At 42.1% G+C, this 15,259-nt stretch overlaps 2 protein-coding genes across 4 annotated transcripts in view; one reads left to right on the plus strand and one right to left on the minus strand.

Annotated features, from left to right (window-relative positions):
* Positions 1–6,904, minus strand: part of FKBP8 (FKBP prolyl isomerase 8) — a 32,319-nt gene extending 25,415 nt beyond the window's left edge. Inside the window, exon 1 of one of the 3 annotated variants that reach the window (XM_039332994.1) lies at positions 4,635–4,789. The gene's annotated coding sequence lies outside the window, so the exon portion shown is untranslated. Of the gene's footprint in view, positions 1–2,021; positions 2,140–4,634; positions 4,790–6,755 lie in introns of those variants that run through there. The other 2 variants (XM_039332996.1, XM_039332993.1) reach the window with 2 other exon arrangements.
* A 107-nt stretch (positions 6,905–7,011) lies between these two features.
* Positions 7,012–15,259, plus strand: KXD1 (KxDL motif containing 1). The gene is made up of 5 exons (XM_039332997.1): positions 7,012–7,203; positions 9,297–9,410; positions 11,393–11,545; positions 11,839–11,885; positions 13,400–15,259. The coding sequence occupies exons 2-5, from the start codon at positions 9,316–9,318 to the stop codon at positions 13,624–13,626; spliced, it is 522 nt and encodes a 173-aa protein (XP_039188931.1). The 5' UTR covers positions 7,012–7,203; positions 9,297–9,315; the 3' UTR covers positions 13,627–15,259.

The following is a 15,259-nucleotide window of genomic DNA, read 5'->3' on the forward strand; positions in this document are numbered from 1 at the left end:
GTCAAGGGTTAGGAAGGATAGCAGATAAAATGCAGACAAATTGTTTGGACAACAGCCAGACTTATCCCGACCAGTCCTTGACTATGAAATCCATTGCATTCAAAGTTAATCATCACAGAAGTATTAAAAATAGTGAATATGATCTCTCCCCCATCTATATAATAATTCTTCCCTTCTTTCACACTAAGTTAGAACTGAAGAAGCTTCTTGGATGAGAAGCAAAATGTTTTCAAAGAGAAAAAAAAACAAGAAAGTCCAGTTGTTTTGGAAAAGCACCTTTGGGTCAACCATGATCTGAATAATTGAGACTCTCCATAGACATTTCACATTAAGAATTACAATTTGCAGTCTCTGCACTTCTGGGACCATAGCTATAAATTTTTAAACAAAGAGACCAATTTCACTAACTCGCCTTGTATAAATTAGCACTTTGCATACTCTCAGTGGCTCAGTTACATTTTATCTCATCCAATTTTTTGTTGTCCTCTATTACCATACTTATCTATTACACAAAGCCCATAATGGGCTAAGAGCTAGATCCAGATGCAAGTTGACTCTGAAGTAAATGCTCATGAATCCAAGCCTCCTCATGTCTTAGGAAAAAGTTGCAAAAATCTACAAACTAGGTTGCACGAGTTAGCATTAAATCCCCATAGGAAGTGGGCTCATGTCGGAGGTCACACAACAGCAAAATAATCTGAAAGGGGCACAAATCCAGCATTGAAAAGTCTTACTGAAATCAAAATCTGTAATACTAATGCAGGTAGTTCTCTACTTACAATCACTTGTTTAGTGACTGTTCAAAGTTACAGCAGCACTTAAAAAAGTGGCTTATGACTGTTTTTCCCAGTTGCAGCCATAGCAGCCTCCCTCTGGTCATGTGAATAAACTTCAGATGCTAACAACTGGCTCATGTTTAGATAGTTGCAGTGTCCAGGGGCCATATGATCACCTTTTGCAACCTTCTGACAAGCAAAGTTAATGGAAAGATTGATTCACTTAACAACCATGTTACTAGCTTAACAACTGTGGCAAGAAAAGCCGTAAAATAGGGCAAGACTCACTTGACATCTGTCTTGCTTAGCAACAGAAATGTTGGGCTCAACTGTGGTTGTTAAGTCGAGGACAACTGTATTAAAACAGCTGCAGCCGGAAAAAAAAAACCCAGTGCTTCTAAGATAGCCATGTTAGGGACAAAAAACCAGAAATCTAATAGCACCTTGTCCATCTAGCACCTTTTATTAAAAAATATTGGCTTTCATGACCTATGTTTGAAGAAGTGAGCTGCAGCTCATGACAGACAGGACCTTTTAATAAAATTTGTGAGTCAGAAAAGATGCTATCAGGCTGGGGTTGTTGTTTTTTTGCCAAACAACTAAGAATTTTTACCATATTCAGCATGGGGAAACTGAGCTTTGCAGTGGCCAGCTACACCAACCTGACTTTTGTCCACTCAAACCAGCCACACCACAACACTTATGTTTGTCTTAACGATCAATCGATGTAATGGGGGGAGGGAGGAAAGGCAGGCTCTTAAGCCAAAGAAAACAAAAAGGAAGGAACATCAGTATCAACTTTTTAAAAAGCTTCCGGGGCAAAGCAGAGAAGCAACATGGGCTGGCCTTAAATAACAAACCCCCCCCCCACTTTCCTGGCCCATCCCCTGGGGTCAGATTTTAACCTAATAACCCAAAGGAAGAAAAAGTTAAAATTATGCATGCCTAATGCCAGCTCCAGATGTTCTTTTCCCCTTCTCCCCCCTGCCTCCAAAATGCATAGACATAGCAGGATGGTTAAAGATGGTTTCAACTACTTAAGAAAATCAGCGTTAGCCCCCACCCTGAAATGACCTGAAAGTTTAAAAGTGGGAGGGAGGGGAAGGAAAACAGGACAGATCCTCACATTTTGTAAAATCTAAGTAGCTACTTGTTCCACTTAGCACCTCCACCCAAGCTCTGCATTAATTCCGATGTTCTTATAGCATTTCTCTCTCTCTCCCTCCCCCCTTTCAATACACTCACCTGGACTCAGGAATTATCCAGTTTCAGTCCCGCCCCCTCAGTTCCCCAGAGTGCCTCCAGTGCTCACAGGAAATCAATGCTATTGGCCTTTCCGGCTGTTACTCAAAGACTGAAAGTCACAGCCTCCCATTCCTTCTGCCACCTACGCCTATTAAAGGGACAGGAACACGCACAGAGTAAAATTAGGAAATTCTAGGGAAAAGTTCATTATTTTATCAGAATCCTACCTTGGTCAGATCAAAGCACGAAAAGAAGTGGGGAAATTAGTTAAATTAGAGCTACGTCTAAGCTCTGGATTAAATACTTTATTTTCATCTTTGCTTTTTGTATTATTCAGCTGGGGTCTGTAATATATTCTGTTTTGTTTCTGATCTAAATGTGTTTTTGTTTCATTTACAAGTGTGTTTATCGTCATCGCTTCAGAAGCCTCTATTATTATGTTATCTGGAAAAGTAGGACGGAAGAAACACTGAACTATTTTCAAATTAGTCACAGCTACTAAACTTACAATTTTAAGAGTTTTAGGAAATGGAAGGGGGAAAGGAAAACAAAGGGTAGGCATGGATTCCTTTTTCAGTTGCAGCTTTAGGTCTTTTGAAGACTACATGAACTGTAGGCATGTATAATTTATTCAATTTGCATAGCCACCCATCTCATGTGGAAGCTAAAACACACGGAGAACGGTTTCAGGAATTGGGTATGGCTAGACTAGTGAAAAGAAGGACCAGGAGTGACATGATAGCAGTGTTCCAATATTTGAGGGGCTGCCACAAAGAAGAGGGGAGACAACCTGTTTTCCAAAGCACCTGAAGGCAGGATAAGAAGCAATGGATGGAAACTAATCAAGGAGAGATTGGAGCAAGAATCAAAGATGTGGCCGAGAACCTAACCAAAATAATAAAACCCACAGATTACTACCCTTTTCTACTACTACATGTAAGGACGAACAACACCAAAATGGACCTGAAAACAATATTGAGTGATTACAAACAGCTAGGCAAGAAGGTCAAGGATTAGGTGCACAAGTAGTTTTTTCATCTGTGCTTCCAATGAAAGGTCAACATCCGGTAAGAGAACAAAGGATTCTAGAAGTGAACCATTGGCTAAAGGATTGATGTTGTCAAAAGAACTTTGGATTCCTGGACCATGGTTTACACTACCTCCATGAGGGACTTTTGGCAAGGGACAGGCTGCACCTCACAAAAACTGGGAGGAATGTTTTCGGAAAATGCCTGGCTTAACTTATTAGGAGGGCTTTAAACTAAAATTGAGAGGGGAGGATGACCAAATTTTACAATCTCTAGGACAGTGGTTCTCAACCTTTCTAATGCCGTGACCCCATAATACAGTTCCGCATGTTGTGGTGACCCCCAACCACTTACACATCACCGGGTGCCAGGGATGTGGCCAAAGAAAAGGGGGGAAAAATGGCGGACAGCCTTGTTTGGCGACCCCCATGAAATGGTCGTTCGACCCCAAATGGGGTCCTGGCCCACAGGTTGAGAACCACTGCTCTAGGACCTAATTACAAGTAAAAACCCCTAGAAAACAAATGAAATAATGAGACAAGGAGGGATGAGAAAGAAGACAAACTCAAACATCAAATAGGAGACATGGGAAGCATACCCAGAGTCAGACATAAAGATCTTAAATGCCTATATACAAATGTAGAAAGTTTGGGGAACAATCAGGGTGAACTAGAATTATTAATACATGAAGGTAGATATAATTGGAGTTACTGAAACTTGGTGGGATGAGACCCATGAGTGGAACCCACTGACAGAAGGATATAAACTGTTAAAAAAAAAACAGACCCCATAGAAGAGGAGATGGAGTTGCACTATATGTAAAAGAGATCTAACCTAGAACTAGGAAGAAATTTCCTGACAGTGAGACCAATCAACCAACAGCTTGCCTTCAGAAGTTGTAGGTGCTCCATCACTGGAGGCTTTTAAGAAGGACTGGATAGCCAGTCTGGAATGGTATAAGGCAGGGGTCCCCAAGCCCTGGTCCATGGACCGGTACGGAGCCACGGCATGCCAGCAACCGGTCCACACAAACAAGTGAAGCCCCACCCGTGGGATGCAGGCAGCACACAAAACCACGCACTCTCCGGTCCATGGAAAAACCTCTCTCCACGGAACCAGTCCCTGGTGTCCAAAAGATTGGAGACCTCTGGTATAAGGTCTCCTGCTTGGCCAGGCGGGTGAACTAGATAGAAGACCTCCAAGGTTCCTTCCAACTCTGTTATTAATAGTGAAATGTGGCTCTGAGAAGCTCACAGTAATTAAAAACAACAGTGAGAACAATACAAATATAAATAAAAAGAACCCATAACTATTAAAACCACTACAAACACAAAACATAAGCACATTTAGCAAGAAAATACAAGGAACAGATCCCATTTCATCTAATCATTTCTGACCACTATCTCCAGATCCCTAGTGCCACGGCACAGCCATGTTTTCTAAGCCTTCTTAAAGCCCAAAAGGATAGGAACCAATCTCAGTTCTGAGGGAATGATGTTCCAAAGGATGGGTGCCACAGCAGAAAATGCTCTCTTCTTGGGCTTCATCAAATGATATTCCTTACTAGACAAGATCCCTAAAATACCTCTCCTGCTGGGTCTGATGGAATGGTCCTATCCTCCTCCCTTACAGGGCTGTTGTGAAGGCAGCATCATGAATTCTAGCCAAATCTGGACAAATAAGGAAGGCAGAAGGATTCCATGTTAGGAAAGGAAAAGAGAAGGTAGGGAAACCAGTCTTGTGGGTCAAAAAAATCTTGGTATTGAAAAATATTCTTGGTATTGAATTGTTTTTATACCCTAAACCAAAGATGCCATTAATAATTAACTTTCAAAACAATGGGGAAACTCTCATACACAATGAAAAAAATGATAAATCACATTAGGCTCTAAATATCTCCAGCAACCCAATCTTTATTTTAAATTACTACCAATGGACCACAATCCAGTCTTCCCAGAGATATCTTACTTTCAAGGATAACTAGTTGAAGAGAGGGGGAGATTGTTTTCATGCCTTAGGCAGGGGATTATACTTGACAAGATTAACTTTTGTTCTGCTCTTGAAAGGAAATATTTTAGCACCTAGTCCTAGCCAGTCTTCCAGAATGCACACTCAGGATTAGTCAGCACAAAGTTAAGCATTAACTGTTAACAGAGTCCAACTCTATGACTATTCTGTGTAAATTTAAAAATACATGCATGAACTATGAAAAAAAATGAATTCAGCCTGGCCCAAAACAAGTATTTGGAAATGATCAAATACTGTCAAATAGTAACTTTACTCTCATGTGGGAAATGTTACAAAACTAATAATTGCTGCCATAATAGAAAAGCAGAACTCTGAATCTCACTATATTTATTGTAAGCATTTTTATATTTCAATGATATTTCTAGGATATACTTCAGTGATATTCCTAGGAAAGGGTTACAAAAATAATAGTTAAAATGAAAGCTCGTGCACGCGCGCACACACACACACACACACACACACACAATCTTCCCCAAAGCTAAGAATTTTAATAGTGGCATAATATAACCAGTGGAATAAACATTGCATTTTAAAAATTCAGGAAAATAAACAGTCTTCTCAGTGCAAAGGTAATGAGTTAGTCACCAAGCAAATGTCTTTAGGGAGAACATTCCAGAACTAGGCATCATCAGTAAAAGGTTTTTTTAAAGGAGATAGTGAAAGTAGAGTTTGATGAAAACCAGAGGCAATAGATAAGTAGTGACATAGCAGCTGGATTTACACATCTGTGTATGTGACACATCTGTCACAATGCAGTTTTGATTGTACATATGGCTTAGCGTCCTGTTAACCAAATCTGATGATCATGAATGAGTCCATCTTCAGGGAACCTCCGAGAGCTCAAAGCTCGGAAGACAAAACCTCTGGTCCCGGTAACCCAACCAGATTGGATCCTGCAAACCTGATGTTACCGGTATCTAGTTCAGGTAATGAAATGTCTGCAAGAAACCAACCAAGATCAGAGAGTACCAAGGACCCCTCATTTCAAATCTTCTTTATTGGTTAACCAAATCACAGCTGACTATATATAATGCATGAACCCTGTTGCAAGATTTGATAGAAGATTCCCAATAGAAAATCTACCGGACATCCTTACATGCAGACCTACCAGATCTTTCACAGAGTACTTTTATTACTTGCAAAATAAGCCTTGGATTGAGTAAACACAGTCATGCTGCCTGCAGCTCCAACTGTTGGTGGAATACATTTCAAAGATCTGCAGGAGAGACACAGCCATCTTGTTGCCTGAGAAGAAAGCCTACATTCTGTACATGCCCAGAAACCCTGCAAAGTAGTTGTATTTACTATATATAAAGCATGCACTTTGCATATTCTAATTTTACACGTCTGGTTCTGCTATCTGGTAGGATAACAGATCCTTTTCTGAATGCCTGGGAAAAACACCTTGCGGCTTGCATTGCCCTCTGCAGCGGAAAAAGTGTTTTTCCTGCCACCTTGCTGCACCACCACCACCCCGAGCCTTCCAAGAAACCCTGCACAGACCAAGGCCCCCTTTTCTGCATGGCTTCATGAGAAATGCATTCTGCGTGCTGTAATTCCCAAAATCTTGCGTCTGTAATTTATTGCACAGAATGCATTCTGCACATGCGTAGAAAGATCATGTTCGACGGAGGGGGGGGATCGGGAGGAAGAATCCCCGAGACCAAGTTGCGCCTACCTTGCTGTCTACGTAGAAATACACTCTGCCCATTCCCAGAGGTACTCTTCACCCGCTGCCACTTTTAAAAGGCCCTCCCGGCCTTCAATCTCCCCTTTCAGAATTCAGCCAGCTGGGCGTTTGGGGGCGGGTCCCCGCTGGCAACGTTTTGTCCAATGAAAACAGAGGAAGGGCGGGGCCGGCGGAGGGGCTGAACCGGCTCCTCCGTTTCCAGCGAAACCCGCTCTCAGTCGATCGTACGCAAAACGCCAGAGAGGTCGCGCATCACGTGATCCAGCCCAACCCGGAAGTGAGCGTGCTGCTCTGGGTGAATGGCGAGAGTGGGGTGGGTTTAAGAGAGGGAAACTTTTTCGGTCTCCCTCCTCGCTCGCTCCCGGTCTTCGGTCACGTCCGCGGATCCCCTTTAGCGTCCGACATGTGATCCGTTGGCTGGTTCACTCTACTTCAGGTAAGGACCATAGGCGTGGTTATACCTGCTCTCGGGGAGAGCATACCTGCCCGTGGCGAGAGGAGGGCTCTGATGAGAAGAGAGCGGAGCCGCTTAAAGGTTCGCTTCTAACTCAGGAGAGCAACTACCCCCATTTGGCAATACTTAGATAAAGCAAACTACAATTCCTATCATCCCAAGATTATAGAATGCAAATTGGATTATGCTTCCCACTCTCCGCACAAGCGCTGGCTGGAAGGTGTACTTACTGGTGGAGCTGTATTACAGCTGGGAGATCTGGTTTCCATTGCTCTAGGGCAGCGTTTCTGAATGTCAGCAAGTTGATGATAAGTGGTCTTCAACTCCATGCTGGTTGGGGAATTCTGGGAGTTGAAGTCCTCCCATCATCAACTGGCTGAAGTTGAGAAATGCTGCCTCTAGAGTGCAGGATGTAGTCGGAATCATGTGTTGCAAGAAGGCAGATTTTGATTGAATATTGCAAAGACTCCTGAAAAGTAAGATTAATGAAAATCACTCAGAGTTTCTGGGAGTTGGGTGGCATTTTGGTCTGCCTGTCGAGTATTTCCCAAGGACCTGAAATAGGCAAATGTGGATGTTTGATGTGGTACAAATGTCCTCGCAGGATGTAAGCTGTTCCGAGTAAAGCTGCCTTTTGCAATTGACTGATGGGGAATTTGTCAGTGCCGATGTTTTGGGATTGCACCCAAGGCACCTATGACTATTGATACTAATTTGGCAGTAGTACCAGTGACCCAGTCAGAAGCTGGGCTGGCCTTCATGGGATGTATTAAGACCCAAACTAAGTACAGATACTTCTTGACTTACAACCATTCATTTAGGAACCATTCAAAGTTACAATGGCACTGAAAAAAGTGTCTTATGACTGGTCCTCACACTTACAAAGGTTGCAGCATCCTCAAGGTCAAAATTTAAACTCTTAGTAACCAGCATGTATTTATGACAACTGCAAGCATCCAGGAGTCATGTGATCATCAGTTGCAACCTTTCCAGCTGGCTTCTGACAACCAACGTTGTCATTTCACAGCTGCAGTGATTCACTTAACCACTGTGACAAAATAGGTTGTAAAATTGGGCACAACTTACTTAACAATTGCCTTGCTTAGCAACGGAAATTCCAGTCCCAATTGTGGTCATAAGTCAAGGGCTACCTGTAGGTATCTGCTGTGGATGCTTTCATTTGGGTTCTTGCGCTAAGGAAGTCCACAGCCAAACTGATTCCTTTTGAGTGCTGAGATTCTGAGAATGTCAAGATTTTCCCTTATTCCAATAGTTTCCAGGCAAACTATTTAGAATTGTAAACCACCCAAAGTCACTTGTTTGAGTTGGATGGCTATAGAAATGGAATAAATAAATGAATAAACAAGCAAATAAACTATAACTTTAAATTGTAAAAAGCAGGATTCCAAGTGAATCTTAGGAAAATCTTGTGACTAGGGAGTTCAAAAGTGCAGCCATTTAGTCAGATCTGGCCTCACTTTCACTGAGATATTGAAACAAAGGCTTGGATAGTCATGTATTGTGGGTGCTTTAATAGGGGATGGAGTATTTCTTGTAATGAGCAGAGGAATGGCCTTAAAAAGGACTGCTTGGGGAGACAGAAAATATTTCAAGGATCAGATGTTCTAACTCCTTGTGGAAAATGATCTTCCTATTGGCTACAGGAGCAGAATCTCATGTGGGTATGGTGGGCCAGTCTAGACAGCAGCGTTTGCTTTTCTCACCCATGAAGGCAAAGGGTGAGCGACAAGAATGCATATCTTTCCCACTAATATTTTCCCCCGTAAGGTCCTACCTTAACAAATTTATTTATGGCAGGGAAAAAAATATGAGTTTTTGAAGGATTGATGATTAAGTCGGTATCTGGGGAAAAGCCTTTTCTCCTTCCCTTTTTGCAGCACTGTATAATTTATGTTCCTAGCTGGCATTATTTTCTTTGAGAATGTTTTCCTTCTTTCTTATAGATAATATAAAGTTTTTTCCCCTCAAATCATAGAGGTTATATCACCTCTCTAAACCTAGAGGAAGTTTCCTTATTCATCATGTGTCTGTCTTCTCACTCTGGTGTTTGGCAGATTACAGTGCCCGTTTAAGATGGAACCTACTGCCTCGGGCGTCTTCTGCAGCCGTGTGCTCAGCATGGTGAACTCAGAAGACGTAAACGCCATCATCTTGGCTCAGAAGAACATGTGAGTGGTATACATTTTTTCACAGTGTTGTATATCTTTGACCCTAACAAACTTTCTTCTCTGTCATTAATCTACTTTTGCCAGCTGATAATTTACTTCTTGCATCACTTATTCTTTTCTCTTGCTGTTTTAATCTAGAGCAGGGGTCTTCAGATTTGGCCCTTTTATGACTTGTGAACTTCAATTCCCAGAAATCCTCAATTGAAGTCCACAAGTCATAAAAGGGCCAAGTTTGAAGACCCCTGCTCTAGAGGAAAAGAAGGCTAGGACATACCGGGTATGTCTTTTTTCTCATTTTCTGCCCTGCCAGTTATCAAACCAGTAGATACTCACTTACTAAAAATCTTTTAGAAACAAACCCACATATCATATAAACAACCCAGTCCGTAGGTCCCACAAGGAAGGGGAACCATGTGTAGGAAGGGTTCACTGGAGAAACTGCTAGGGCTGGTTGCCATGCCCCAGGAAGCCACAGCATGATACAAATACTATAAGAATGCCAGCCTAATGGGGAAGGCAGGAAGTGGAAAAAGCAGGAAGTGAGCTGGCAAAAGCAAACTCCCCGGTACATTCTTATTGGGCAAAACCGTTTTCTATCTACTCCATGGGGAAGCATTGCAAAAATGGGGTGTCTGCATTCTCCAAATACAGGTAGTCCTCGATTTACAACCATTTGTGTAGTAACCATTCAAAGTCACAATAGCACTGAAAAAAGTGACTGTTGACCGTTTTTAACCTTATGACCATTGCAGCATCCTCATGGTCACATGATCAAAATTTGGACGCTTGACAACTGACTCATATTTATGACACTTGCAGTGTCCTGGGGTCAGGTAAGATCTCCTTTTATGAACTTCTGACAAGCAAAGTGAATGGGGAAGCCAGATTCCCATGTTAGTAACTTAACAACTGCAGTGGTTCACTTAACAACCATCTCACTTAGCCCCAGAAATGTTAGCCTCAATTGTGGTCATAAGTCGATTACCTGTAGTGTGCCTGTTCTTGTGAGACCCAGGGAACAGCTCAGAAGCTTGCTAAAGCACTGCAAGAATGGGGTGCATTATTTGGACAGTGGATTTGGAGAATTGCACAAGAGACCCTGGGAAGAAGGCTTTGTACAGTCAAGCCTTGCATACATAGGGTCAAGCTGGGTGCACCTCATCACCAGTGAGAGAAAAATGGTGAATGTCAGTTGAAGGCCTGTAGAACAGAGGTCTGCAACCTTGCAACCCACTTTACAATTTGTGAACTTCAATTCCCAGAATTCCTCAGCCAGAGGAATTCTGGGAGTTGAAGTCCACAAGACATAAAATGGCCAAGATTGGGGACCTCTGCTGCAGAGCATAGGGTGGCAGGGGCAACTGGGGCTTTGGATAGTGGTGCTGGGGGTGACTGGCTGCAGTGTGGGGTTTGATGTGCATTTCTGAGTGGCAGTGGCAGCTCTGATGTTAAAGTAGAGGTGTGGGGGCAGTGGCAGCTGGTTGACACCACTAAGCCTCTATTTTAGCCTCAGCTCTGGCACTGCCTCCAACAAATTCTGCTATGCAAGATGGCCATAAGGGCAAATGTCAGAGAGGGAGAGATCAGGGAAAGTTGTGGGGAAAGTTGTAGTATCCTTGCAGTCATAAGTGGTGCTCAGGCTGCCAAACACCTGAATTTTGATCATGGAGGTGCTCCAACGGCCATAATTTAGGGTAGGGGTCTTCAAACTTGGCCTTTTATGACTTGTGGACTTCAACTCCCAGAATTCCTCAGCCAGGCACGCTGGCTGAGGAATAATGGGAGTTGAAGTCCACAAGTCATAAAAGGGCCAAGTTTGAAGACCCCTGATTTAGGGCATGGCTCATAGGTCCTTTTGTCGAATGCTGTTGTAACTTCAAATGGTTGCAAGGATACCTATAGTGCTTTTGTTAGAAGAGCCTTGATTATGTTCACAGACTTATTTGTGCCAGTCTAACTCAACCTCTTGCCTTCCTCTTCAGGCTTGACCGATTCGAGAAAACCAATGAGATGTTACTCAACTTTAACAACCTATCGGGGGTCCGAATGCAGCAGATGAACGAACGCTTCCTTCACCACACTCGGACATTGGTGGAGATGAAGAAAGATTTGGATAGTATTTTTCGGAGGATCAGGTACATATACTACCTCTTTGGTCATCCAGCCTTTTTCTTGCCCCATTAGCTCCTTAGTGGCTGTGAAATTTTCATCAACAATTTCTAAATTTTCTTCAGAGCAGAGGATCTTGGGGAAGTCCCTACAGATTGAAGGGGAGTTGCAACATAACTTTTCTGAAAAAAGCTGGCATATTGTTTTCTTCTCCTTGTATTATTAAGTGACAGTTCCTTGTATTATTAAGTGACAGACAAGTGTTTTCCCTCCCGTTGCAACAACTGTGGTGTAGTTAGTTCTTTTCTTCTTCTTGCAGAACTCTGAAAGGAAAGCTAGCAAAACAGTATCCAGAAGCATTTAGCAGTAAGTAGGCTTATCTTCAATGCACATTTTTCCAATGATGATATTGTTGAATAATGAATAATACTGTATACCTTAATGCTATTCAAGGGTATTTGAGACATCATGACATGATCCTTGCTTAACTCTAAACCTTAATGGGGCTTATTTGTTTTTGGCTTACCCTGATGGACAAACTGCTTGTTATGGTTTGAGGTGTGAACTAAGCCACATGGCCCGATTAACAGAAATTTTACATAAAAAACCAAGCTACAAGAAAGTTCAATACTGTATAATATAAGCAAAGTTTTCTTGCAGTTGATTATTATTAGACATATGAATGTATTTAATGCATACTTGCTTGATAGATTATAGGAATGCTGTACAGATACAAAGCATTTGTATCTGTGAGATACTGACTAACAAACGAGTTAAGTGTGGGCTGATGGCCCAATAATTTCATAACTGGCTCATTAAAAAAGCTCAAACAGGAAGCTTGAGATCATCACATCCAGCTGGGTGCTTGGTTTTAAGGAATCCACCGCTCTTTTATAAGGATTAACTAGAGCAAGGATAGGCAACCTTGGCTCTTTTATGACTCGTGGACTTCAACTCCCAGAATTCCTGAGCCAGCCATGCTGAGGGGAAAGGGAGAGGTTTCCAAGCTGAGCAATGCTGGCTCAGGAATTCTGGGAGTTGAAGTCCACGAGTCATAAAAGAGCCAAGGTTGTCTACCCCTAAACTAGAGAATCAAAGTACAATAAGGTTTGATAGTACAGGTGGGCCTTGACTTACAACCATAATTGGGACCAGAATTTTGATTGTAAGTTGTTGTGGTCATAAGTCAAGGCACTCACTTGATCAGGTCCAATTTGTTTTACTGTTCTTATGGTGATCATTAAGCTAATCATGGTTAAGCGAATCCATTCTTCCTGAAACTGGTAAAAAAAATAATAAAAAACCACGGGACACTACATCTGAACATAAATGCAAGCCGTTTGGGGAGTACTTAAAGATGGTCATGTGACCTTGTGTGTGTGTGTGTGTGAGACATTTTATGGAGGCCAGAAAATTTTAAAACACTCTTTCTGAAGCCATCATAATTTTGAACAATTGTTAAACCATCACATAAATTGAAGACTGCCTGTATTCCATTTGTTCACCCAGAGAAATATACTGATCTTTTTTTATTATTATTACCAGTCAAAGATACTGTTCTTTTCCAAGTCTCTTAAATTTTTGGACCTGTTGTTTCAGTGCTGCAGTTAATATTGTCTGTTTTTAATGAACATTAAATATAAAAATCCAGTTATAATTTCTGTGTGGTAGACTGCTTTATATTCATTTTCTTAATAACTTTAACAGCTGTCCTGTTAAGTAAGCCAGGACATAGGTAAAATGGGGGCTGAGATTTAAGGGCCAGCAAACACTTCGTTCTGCTGGCAGGTCAGTACTAAAGGCTGATCAAACTCAGTACATCCAATGCTTTTCCTGCCTCCCTGACAATTCTGTAACAAAATCTTCCTTCCCCTTTCCAGATGTACATGAATCTCCCATCCTTGAAGATGACGACTTTGATCCTGTCCCTAAAAGTACCACCACAACCATTGCTACCTCAGAGCAGACCACTGAGTCCTGTGACACCAGTCCAGACATCATCTCTCCTGCCACCAGCCATGACTTTGAAGACCTGTCTCAGGGCCCTTATGACACAGTGGCTATGAATGGGCAGAGCATAACAGATGAGGACAATGAAACAGACTAGTCTCCATGGAAACTGTTATAGGAGCAGAGGTGGACTTTCTTCTCACTCACCACCCACCTGCTAACAGATCTGCAAACTTTTTTTTTTTTAATCTATGTTCTCTGTATTGTCTTGGCTAACTGTTTCTGTCTGGGAAGAGAGGGCTAAACATGGGTGATGGGCCTTTTGCATGAAGCACCATCATCCAAAGCAGGGGTCTTCAAACTTGGCCCTTTTATGACTTGTGGACTTCAACTCCCAGAACTCCTCAGCCTGGCTGAGGAATTCTGGGAGTTGAAGTCCACCTGACTGAGGAATTCTGGGAGTTGAAGTCCACCTGACTGAGGAATTCTGGGAGTTGAAGTCCACAAGTCATGAAAGGGCCAAGTTTGAAGACCCCTGATCTAAAGGGTGCTGATCTATGTCTGATGCCAAATAAATGTGATCTTGAGTCTAAGCCAGTGTTTCTCAACCTTGACAACTTTAAAATGTGTGGACTTCAACTACCAGAATTTCTCCAGCCAGCATGACCAGCTGGGAAATTCTGAGTTGAAGTCCACACATCTTAAAAATTGAGAAATACTAGTTTAGGCGGTGCACAGTTGGCGAGGCAGCACATAAGGAGCGGTGGTGGATAAGCTGTTGCAGCCCAACCACTCCCTTCTCTTGGACAAACTGATTAGTTATGGAAGGCTTCCTCAGTAAAGACATGGCAGCCCAACTTTTATAGTTCTTGTGTAGACAACAGTAGATTGAGCTGAACATCTTGCAGTTCCTGACCCCATTAATTATCCAATAGGCAAACATCCAAAATCTTTGGAGTCCATAGGAAATGATATGCTAATATCCAGCTACAGTTTACTCTTAGGACTTAAAAACAGGCAAGGATGCCTTCAGGAATACAAATTCCTGTGTGTTCCTCTCTCTCCATTAGGCATAAGACCCCATTGCTGAGTCTTCCTATTGGCCTCTGTATGCAGAATACAAATGATCAGAATCATAATCTGCTTGGTGGGGTGGGGATGGGGTTTAAAGCAAGCTACAATCTCTGTTTGCTTCAGGGACTGGCATTGGTGAGATTTTCAGGGGATTGTGCCTCTTAGTAATTGCTGCTACCACCGTCCTCTCGAGCTATTGCTCATCTTTGGTTGTGGATCTGATCAGTCAACAATGGTTGAAGTGTTTGGTATTCCCCCTTCCTAAAACTCTCCCTAAAAACAAAGCTTGACTTTGTACAACCTCTATCATCTAATGATGCACCTTATAAAAAAAGATGAGGGCCATATGCTGCATTGCACTTGCCTTGTGCTGTTTTCTTAAGTTTGCCACACTCACTGTTACATGTCATATTTAATATTCCAATAATTTTCCTGTGTGTTTAAACATCTCACCCCCCCTTACCACACTTTCAGTTACTGTAATGCCAATGAATGTTTTTGTTTGGTTTTTGATAGTTCCTTTCGCTGGAACTTAGCAAAACTAGATGTGTTGCTTGGAGGACAGGGTGCACTGGCCTCTTTCCTCTAATGTAATCTTGTGAAATGTGTTCTAATTCAAAGAAAAAAATATTTTTGTACTGCTGTAAGTTTACAGAGGTTAATAAGATAATAACCAATAAACAAATTACCTGAGAGCTCGCCTGCTTGACAGTAAA

This window comes from Crotalus tigris, unplaced genomic scaffold (assembly GCF_016545835.1).
Source record: "Crotalus tigris isolate CLP2741 ecotype Arizona unplaced genomic scaffold, ASM1654583v1 scf7180000024471.848039, whole genome shotgun sequence".
In the NCBI taxonomy this organism is placed as follows: domain Eukaryota; kingdom Metazoa; phylum Chordata; class Lepidosauria; order Squamata; family Viperidae; genus Crotalus; species Crotalus tigris.